The following is an 11,159-nucleotide window of genomic DNA, read 5'->3' on the forward strand; positions in this document are numbered from 1 at the left end:
CCAATCACTCACTCACCCACCCACCCACTCACCCACCCACTCACTCACCAACTCACCCACTCACTCACTCACCCACTCACTCACTCACTCAGCCACCCACCCAATCACCCACTCACTCACTCACCCACTCACTCACCCACTCACTCACGCACTCACTCACCCATTCACTCACTCAGCCACCCACCCATTCACCCACTCACTCACTCACTCACCCACTGACTCACCCACTCACTCACACACTCACCCACCCACTCGCTCACCCACTAACTCACTCACTCACCCATGGTGATGGTGGTGCTGGTGATGATTGTGGTGGTGATGGTTGTGATGGTGATGGTTGTAATGATTGTGGTGGTGGTGGTGATGGTTGTGGTTGTGATGGTTGTGATGGTTGTGGTGGTGGTTGTGATGGTTGTGATGGTTGTGGTGGTGGTGGTGGTGATGGTTGTGGTGGTGATGATTGTGATAGTTGTGGTGGTGGTGGTTGTGGTGGTGATGGTTGTGGTGGTGGTGGTGGTTGTGGTGGTGGTGTTGGTGGTGTTGGTGATGTTGGTAGTGGTTGCGGTTGTGATGTTGGTGGTTATGGTGGTGATGGTTGTGATGGTGATGGTTGTGATGGTGGTGGTTGTGATGGTGGTGGTTGTGGTGTTGATGGTATTGGTGGTTGTGGTGGTGATGGTTGTGGTGATGGTGGTTGTGGTTGTGGTGGTTGTGGTGATGGTGGTTGTGATGGTGGTGGTGATGGTGGTTGTGGTGATGGTGGTTGTGGTGATTGTGGTTGTGGTAATGGTGATGGTGGTTGTGATGGTGTTTGTGATGGTGGTGGTTGTGGTGATGGTGGTTGTGGTGATGGTGGTTGTGGTTGTTGTAGTTGTGGTGATGGTGCTTGTGGTGATGGTGGTTGTGGTGATGGTGGTTGTGGTGATGGTGGTTGTGGTTGTTGTGGTTGTGGTGATGGTGGTTGTGGTTGTTGTAGTTGTGGTGATGGTGGTTGTGGTGATGGTGGTTGTGGTGATGGTGGTTGTGGTTGTTGTGGTTGTGGTGATGGTGGTGGTTGTGGTGTAGTGATGGTGGTTGTTGTTGGTGGTGGTTGTGGTTGTTGTAGTTGTGGTGATGGTGGTTGTGGTGATGGTGGTTGTGGTGATGGTGGTTGTGGTTGTTGTGGTTGTGGTGATGGTGGTTGTGGTGATGGTGGTTGTGGTGATGGTGGTTGTGGTTGTTGTGGTTGTGGTGATGGTGGTTGTGGTGATGGTGGTTGTGGTGATGGTGGTTGTGGTTGTTGTGGTTGTGGTGATGGTGGTTGTGGTGATGGTGGTTGTGGTGATGGTGGTTGTGGTTGTTGTGGTTGTGGTGATGGTGGTTGTGGTGATGGTGGTTGTGGTGATGGTGGTTGTGGTTGTTGTGGTTGTGGTGATGGTGGTTGAGGTGATGGTGGTTGTGTTGATGGTTGTTGTTTATGGTGGTGGTGGTGGTTGTTGTTGTTGATGGTGGTATTTGTGTTGATGGTGGTTGTGGTTGTGATGGTTGTGGTGGTTGTGGTGGTTGTTGTGGTGATGGTGTTGATGGTTGTGGTGGTTGTTGTTGTTGTGGTGGTTGTTGATGGTTGTTGTTGTTGATGATTGTGGTTGTTGTGGTTGTTGTTGTTGATGGTTGTGGTTGTTGTGGTTGTGCTAGGCCCAGGTTGAGGACGCTGTCTCGTTCCTGCTCGCCGCTCTCTCTGGACAGCTCCAGGTGGTGGTGGTGGTGGTGGTTGTTGTTGTTGTTGGTGGTTGTTGTGGTGATGGTGTTTCTGTTGATGGTTGTGGTGGTTGTTGTTATTGTGGTGGTGGTGGTTGTTGTGGTGGTTGTGTTGGTGGATCCACGTGATCACACGTGTTGGTGGTAGTGATGATGGTGGTTGTTGTTGATGGTGGTTGTTGTGGTGGTGGTGTTGATGGTTGTGGTGATGGTGTTTGTGTTGATGGTTGTGGTTGTTGTGGTTGTGGTGTGGTTGTGGTTGTGCTAGGCCCAGGTTGTGGACGCTGTCTCGTTCCCGCTCGCCGCTCTCTCTGGACAGCTCCAGGTGGTGGTGGTGGTGGTTGTTGTTGTTGTTGATGGTGGTTGTTGTGGTGGTTGTGGTGGTGGACCCACGTGATCACACGTGTTGGTGGTAGTGATGATGGTGGTTGTTGTTGTTGTGGTGATGGTGTTGATGGTTGTGGTTGTTGTTGTGGTGGTTGTGGTTGTTGTTGTTGTTGTTGTTGTGGTGGTTGTGGTGGTTGTGCTAGGCCCAGGTGGTGGACGCTGTCTCGTTCCTGCTCGCCGCTCTCTCTGGACAGCTCCAGGTGGTGGTGGTGGTGGTTGTTGTGGTTGTGGTGATGGTGTTGATGGTGGTTGTTGTTGTTGTTGTGGTTGTTGTGGTTGTGGTTGTGCTAGGCCCAGGTGGTGGACGCTGTCTCGTTCCTGCTCGCCGCTCTCTCTGGACAGCTCCAGGTGGTGGTGGTGGTTGTTGTTGTTGATGGTGGTTGTTGTGGTGGTGGTGTTGATGGTGGTGGTTGTTGTTGTGGTGGTTGTTGTGGTTGTGCTAGGCCCAGGTGGTGGATGCTGCCTCGTTCCTGCTCGCCGCTCTCTCTGGACAGCTCCAGGTGGTGGACTCCTTCCTGAGCCACGGGGGAGACCCCAACACGTGTGATCACGTGGGTCCACCACCAACACAACCAACACAACAACCACCACCACCACAACCAACAACAACAACAACCACCACAACCAACAACAACAACCACCACAACCACCACCACAACCACCACAACAACCACCACAACCACAACCAACAACAACAACCACCACAACAACAACCACCACAACCACCACAACCACCATCAACAACAACAACAACCACCACAACCACCATCAACAACAACACGTGTGATCACGTGGGTCCACCACCACAACCACCACAACAACCACCACAACCACCACAACAACCACCACAACCAACAACAACAACCACCACAACCACCACCACAACCACCACAACAACCACCACAACCACAACCAACAACAACAACAACCACCACAACCACAACAACAACCACCACAACCACCACAACCACCATCAACAACAACAAACACCACAACAACCACCACAACCACCATCAACAACAACACGTGTGATCACGTGGGTCCACCACCACAACCACCACAACAACCACCACAACCAACAACAACAACCACCACAACCACCACAACCACCATCAACAACAATACGTGTGATCACGTGGGTCCACCACCAACACCACCACCACCACAACCACCACAACCACAACAACAACCACCACAACCACCACAACCACCATCAACAACAACACGTGTGATCACGTGGGTCCACCACCAACACAACCACCACAACAACCACCACAACCAACAACAACAATCATCACAACCACCACCACAACCACCACCATCAACACGTGTGATCACGTGGGTCCACCACCACAACCACTACCACCACCACCACCACAACCAACAACAACAACAACCACCACCACCACAACCACCAACAACAAAACCACCACAACCACCACAGCCACCACAACAACCACCACAACCACCATCAACAACAACACGTGTGATCACGTGGGTCCACCACCAACACAACCACCACCACAACAACCACCACAACCAACAACAACAACCACCACAACCACCACCACAACCACCACCATCAACACGTGTGATCACGTGGGTCCACCACCACAACCACTACCACAACCAACAACAACAACAACCACCACAACAACCACCACAACCACAACAACAACAACACGTGTGATCACGTGGGTCCACCACCAACACAACCACCACCACCACAACCAACAACAACATCAACCACCACAACAACAACCACCACAACCACCATCAACAACAACACGTGTGATCACGTGGGTCCACCACCACAACCACTACCACCACCACAACCACCATCAACAACCACCACAACCAACCACCACAACCACCATCACTACCACCAACACAACAACAACCACCACCACCATCAACAACAACACTGTGATCACGTGGGTCCACCACCAACACAACCACCACAACCACCACCACCACCACAACCAACAACAACAACCACCACAACCACCACCACAACCACCACCATCAACACGTGTGATCACGTGGGTCCACCACCACAACCACTACCACCACCACCACAACCAACAACAACAACAACCACCACCACCACAACCACCACAACCACCATCACTACCACCAACACAACAACAACCACCACCACCACCATCAACAACAACACGTGTGATCACGTGGATCCACCACCAACACAACCACTACCACCACCACCACAACCAACAACAACAACCACATCAACCACCACCACAACCACCACCATCAACACGTGTGATCACGTGGGTCCACCACCACCACCACCAACACCACCACCACCACAACCAACAACAACCACAACCACTACCACCACCACCACAACCAACAACAACCACCACAACCACCACCACAACCAACAACAACAACCAACACAACAACAACCACCACAACCACCACCATCACTACCACCAACACGTGTGATCACGTGGGTCCACCACCACAGCCACCACAACAACCACAACCAACAACCACCACAACCAACAACAACAACCACCACCACCACAACCACCACCACAACCACCACAACCACCATCAACAACAACACGTGTGATCACGTGGGTCCACCACCACCACAACCACCACAACAACCACCACAACCACAACCACCATCAACAACCACCACCACCACAACCACCACAACCAACAACAACCACCACCATCACTACCACCAACACGTGTGATCACGTGGGTCCACCACCACAACCACCACAGCCACCACAACCACAACCAACAACAACAAAAACAACCACCACAACCACAACAACAACCACCACTACCACCACAACCACCATCAACAACAACACGTGTGATCACGTGGGTCCACCACCACAACCACCACAACCACCACCACAACAACCACAACAACCACAACCACCAACACTACCACCAACACCACAACAACCACCACATCCACCACAACAACCACAACCACCACCATCACTACCACCAACACGTGTGATCACGTGCGTCCACCACCACAACCACAACCACCACAACCACCACAACCAACAACAATAACAACCAACACCACCAACACCACCACCAACACCACCATCACTACCACCAACACCACCATCACTACCACCAACACCACAACCATCAACAACAACTCTACCACAACCACCAACAACAACACCACCACCAACACCACCACCATCAACAACAACAACCACCACCAACAACACCACAACCACAACCACCAAAACCACCATCACTACCACCACAACCACCAGCACCACCAACACCACAACAAGCACCACAATCACCATCAACAACAACCACCATCAACAGCCCAGCTGGAGGCTACCTGGGCGACCTTTGTCTGTGTGACAGCACTTGCCCCTACATCCCAGCTGGAGGCTACCTGGGCGATCTGCACCTTTGTCTGTGTCTATGTGACAGCACTTGCCCCTTCAGCCCAGCTGGAGGCTACCTGGGAGATCTTTACCTGTGTCTGTGTAACAGCACTTGCCCCTACAGGCCAGCTGGAGGCTACCTGGGCCACCTTTGCCTGTGTCTATGTGACAGCACTTGCCCCTACAGCCCAACTGGAGGCTACCTGGGTGACCTTTGCCTGTGTCTATGTGACAGCACTTGCCCCTACAGCCCAACAGGAGGCTACCTGGGCCACCTTTGTCTGTGTCTATATGACAGCACTTGCCCCTACATCCCAGCTGGAGGCTACCTGGGTGACCTTTGTCTGTGTCTATGTGACAGCACTTGCCCCTACATCCCAGCCGGAGGCTACCTGGGTGACCTTTGCCTGTGTCTATGTGACAGCACTTGCCCCTACATCCCAGCTGGAGGCTACCTGGGCCACCTTTGCCTGTGTCTATGTGACAGCACTTGCCCCTACAGCCCAGCAGGAGGCTACCTGGGTGACCTTTGCCTGTGTCTATGTGACAACACTTGCCCCTACAGCCCAACAGGAGGCTACCTGGGTGACCTTTGACTGTGTCTGTGTGACAGCACTTGCCCCTGCAGCCCAGCTGGAGGCTACCTGGGTGACCTTTGCCTGTGTCTATGTGACAGCACTTGCCCCTACATCCCAGCTGGAGGCTACCTGGGTGACCTTTGCCTGTGTCTATGTGACAGCACTTGCCCCTACAGCCCAACAGGAGGCTACCTGGGTCACCTGCACCTTTGTCTTTGTCTCCGTGACGCAGCTCCGTCGCACCGCGCTGCACCGCGCCAGCTCCGCCGGCCACGCCCACGTGGTGACGTCACTGCTGGGAGCGGGGGCGGAGCTCGAGAAGAAGGATCTGGTGAGGGGGAGGGGCCGGGGTGAGGGGGCGTGGCTCGGGTGAGGGGGAGGGGCCTGGGTGAGGGGGAGGGGCCAGGGTGAGAGGGATGGACATGGGATGAGGGGCATAGCTGAGGGCCACGCCCACGTGGTCGTCACTGCTGGGGGCGGAGCTCGAGAGGAACTGGTGTAGGGGAGGAGCCTGGGTGAGGGGGAGGGGCATACGTTAGGGGGAGGGGCCGGAGTGAGTGGGAGGGGCCGGCGTGAGGGGCACACCCACTCACCCACCCACTCACTTACTCACCCACTCACTCACCCACTCACTCACTTACTCACCCACTTACTCATCCACCCACTCACCCACCCACTCACTCACCCACTTACTCACCCACCCACTCACCCACCCACTCACTTACTCACCCACTCACTCACTGACCCACCCACTTACCCACTCACTCACCCACTTACCCACTTACTCATCCACCCACTCACCCACCCACTCACTCACCCACTTACTCACCCACCCACTCACCCACCCACTTACTCACCCACCCACTTACTCACCCACTTACCCACTCACTCACTCACCCACTTACTCACTCACCCACTCACCCACCCACTCACTCACCCACTTACTCACCCACCCACTCACCCACCCACTTACTCACCCACCCACCCACTTACTCACCCACTTACCCACTCACTTACTCACCCACCCACTCACTTACCCACCCACCCACTCACTTACCCACTCACCCACCCACTTACTCACCCACTTACTCACCCACCCACTCACCCACCCACCCACTTACCCACTCACCCACTCACCCACCCACTTACTCACCCACCCACCCACTCACCCACTCACTCACTCACCCACTCACTCACTCACCCACTCACCCACTCACCCACTCACTCACTTACTCACCCACTCACTTACTCACCCACCCACTCACCCACTCACTCACTCACCCACTCACTCACTCACCCACCCACCCACTCACCCACTTACTCACCCACCCACCCACTTACTCACCCACCCACTTACTCACCCACTTACTCACCCACTTACTCACCCACCCACTCACCCACTTACTCACCCACCCACTCACCCACTTACTCACCCACCCACTCACCCACTTACTCACCCACCCACTCACCCACTCACTCACTCACCCACCCACCCACTCACTCACCTCCATCCCCCATTCTCCCCACTCCACCCCCCACTCCCCCCACTCACCCCCACCCCCACTCCACCACCCCCCACCCCCCCCCACCACAGCTTGACAACACTGCGGCTCACTGGGCGTGCCGTGGTGGTCACGTGACCACCCTCAAGCTCCTCATCGACGCGGGAGCCAACATTGATGCACGTGACAAGGTGAGCATCAGGGCTAAGACGTCTCAAGACTAGTCCAACCCACTTACTCACCCACCCACTCACCCACTTACTCACTCACCCACTCACCCACTTACTCACTCACCCACTCACTCACTCACCCACTCACTCACCCACTCACCCACCCACCCACTCACTCACTTACTCACCCACTCACTCACCCACTCACTCACTCACCCACTCACTCACCCACCCACTCACCCACCCACTCACTTACTCACAAGGTGAGCATCAGGGCTAAGACGTCTCAAGACTAGTCTCACCCACTTACTCACCCACCCACTCACCCACTCACTCACCCACCCACTCACCCACTTACTCACCCACCCACTCACCCACTTACTCACCCACTTACTCACCCACTCACCCACTCACCCACTTACTCACCCACCCACTCACCCAGCCACTCACTCACTCACAAGGTGAGCATCAGGGCTAAGACGTCTCAAGACTAGTCTCACCCACTTACTCACCCACCCACTCACCCAGCCACTCACTCACTCACAAGGTGAGCATCAGGGCTAAGACGTCTCAAGACTAGTCTCACCCACTTACTCACCCACTTACTCACCCACTCACCCACTTACTCACCCACTCACCCACTTACTCACCCACTTACTCACCCACTCACCCACTTACTCACCCACTCACCCACTTGCTCACCCACTTACTCACCCACCCACTCACCCACCCACTCACTTACTCACCCACTCACTCACCCACTCACCCACTCACTCACCCACTCACCCACCCACTCACCCACCCACTCACCCACTCACTCACCCACTCACCCACCCACTCACCCACTCACTCACCCACTCACCCACCCACGCACCCACTCACCCACCCACTTACTCACCCACTCACTCACCCACTCACTCACTCACTCACAAGGTGAGCATCAGGGCAAGACGTCTTCAGATGAGCCTCAAGATGTCGTGAGACTAGTCCAACCCACTTACTCACCCACCCACTCACCCACTTACTCACCCACCCACTCACCCACTTACTCACTCACCCACTCACTCACCCACTCACTCACCCACTCACCCACCCACCCACTCACTCACTTACTCACCCACTCACTCACCCACTCACTCACTCACCCACTCACTCACCCACCCACTCACCCACCCACTCACTTACTCACAAGGTGAGCATCAGGGCTAAGACGTCTCAAGACTAGTCTCACCCACTTACTCACCCACCCACTCACTCACCCACCCACTCACCCACTCACCCACTAACTCACCCACCCACTCACCCACTTACTCACCCACTTACCCACTCACCCACTTACTCACCCACCCACTCACCCAGCCACTCACTCACTCACAAGGTGAGCATCAGGGCTAAGACGTCTCAAGACTAGTCTCACCCACTTACTCACCCACCCACTCACCCAGCCACTCACTCACTCACAAGGTGAGCATCAGGGCTAAGACGTCTCAAGACTAGTCTCACCCACTTACTCACCCACTTACTCACCCACTCACCCACTTACTCACCCACTCACCCACTTACTCACCCACTTACTCACCCACTCACCCACTTACTCACCCACTCACCCACTTGCTCACCCACTTACTCACCCACCCACTCACCCACCCACTCACTTACTCACCCACTCACTCACCCACTCACCCATTCACTCACTCACTCACCCACCCACTCACCCACCCACCCACTCACTCACTCACTCACCCACCTACTCACCCACCCACTCACCCACTCACTCACCCACTCACCCACCCACTCACCCACTCACTCACCCACTCACCCACCCACTCACCCACCCACTTACTCACCCACTCACTCACCCACTCACTCACTCACTCACAAGGTGAGCATCAGGGCAAGACGTCTTCAGATTAGCCTCAAGATGTCGTGAGACTAGTCTCAAGACGCGGGAGCCAACATTGACTTACTCACCCACTCACTCACCCACCCCACTCACCCACTCACTCACCCACTCACCCACTTACTCACCCACTCACTCACCCACCCACTCACCCACTTACTCACCCATCCACTCACCCGCTCACTCACTCACTTACCCAATTACTCACTCACTCACCCACTCACTCACCCACTCACTCACCCACCCACCCACCCACTTACTCACCCACTCACTCACCCACCCACTCACCCACTTACTCACCCATCCACTCACTCACAAGGTGAGCATAACGGCAAGACGTCTTTAGATTAGCCTCAAGACGTCTTGGGTGAGTGAGTGAGTGAGTGGTGAGTCTTCAGACTAGTCTCAAGACGTGGGAGCCAACATTGACTTACTCACCCACCCACTCACCCACTTACTCACCCATCCACTCACCCACTCACTCACTCACCCACTCACCCACTCACCCACTCACTCACCCGCTCACTCACTCACTCACCCACTCACTCACCCATCCACTCACTCACTCACTCACCCACTCACTCACCCACCCACCCACCCACTCACCCACTCACTCACCCATCCACTCACCCACTCACTCACTCACAAGGTGAGCATCACGGCAAGACGTCTTCAGATTTATCATGAGTCCAGCTAAGACGTCTTAAGACTAGTCTCAAGACGTGGGACCCAACATTGACTTACTCACTCACCCACTCACCCACTTACTCACCCATCCACTCACCCATTCACTCACCCACGTACTCACCCACTCACTCACCCACTTACTCACCCACTCACTCACTCACCCACTCACAAGGTGAGCATCACGAGAAGTTGTCTTGAGATTTGTCTCGAGTTGAGAATTTGTCTCTAGGCGTCTTGAGATTTGTCTCGAGTTGAGATTTGTCTCGAGTTGAGATTTGTCTCGAGTCAAGTGACCTGGGAAACCTTCACCTTCTGTGTGTGACGTCACGCGCGTGACGTGTGCGCGTGACGTCACCAGCTGAGGTGCACGCCCCTCCACGTGGCCACGAAGACGGGGAACGTCGCGTGCCTGGAGCACGTGATCAGCTGGGGGGCTGACGTCAACGCTCGGGATCTGGTGAGTGAGTGGGTGAGTGGGTGGGTGGGTGAGTGGGGTGAGTGAGTGGGTGAGTGAGTGAGTGGATGAGTGGGTGGGTGAGTGGGTGAGTGAGTGGGTGGGTTGGTGAGTGGGTAAGTGAGTGGGTGAGTGGGTGTGTGGGTGAGTGAGTGGGTGAGTGGGTGAGTGAGTGAGTGGGTGAGTGAGTGGGTGAGTGAGTGAGTGAGTGGGTGAGTGAGTGGGTGGGTGAGTGAGTGGGTGAGTGGGTGAGTGAGTGGGTGAGTGGGTGGGTGAGTGGGTGGGTGAGTGGGTGAGTGAGTGAGTGGGTGGGTGGGTGGGTGAGTGAGTGGGTGGGTGG

The 11,159-nt window shown here is 55.1% G+C and overlaps 1 protein-coding gene across 1 annotated transcript in view; it reads left to right on the top strand.

Annotated features, from left to right (window-relative positions):
- The window catches only part of LOC116958805 (uncharacterized), a 21,535-nt gene extending 10,667 nt beyond the window's left edge, over nucleotides 1-10,868 (top strand). Inside the window, exons 4-7 of the mRNA XM_076058954.1 lie at nucleotides 2,568-2,675; nucleotides 6,339-6,437; nucleotides 7,701-7,799; nucleotides 10,724-10,868. Coding sequence (XP_075915069.1) covers nucleotides 2,568-2,675; nucleotides 6,339-6,437; nucleotides 7,701-7,799; nucleotides 10,724-10,867 — 450 coding nt within the window. The 3' untranslated portion in view covers nucleotide 10,868. The remainder of the gene's footprint in view (nucleotides 1-2,567; nucleotides 2,676-6,338; nucleotides 6,438-7,700; nucleotides 7,800-10,723) is intronic.
- Nucleotides 10,869-11,159: the final 291 nt, after the last annotated feature.

Source organism: Petromyzon marinus (genome assembly GCF_048934315.1).
Source record: "Petromyzon marinus isolate PM22_M1 ecotype Great Lakes invasive population chromosome 83 unlocalized genomic scaffold, UKy_Petmar_22M1.pri1.0 chr83_unloc.1, whole genome shotgun sequence".
In the NCBI taxonomy this organism is placed as follows: Eukaryota; Metazoa; Chordata; class Hyperoartia; order Petromyzontiformes; family Petromyzontidae; genus Petromyzon; species Petromyzon marinus.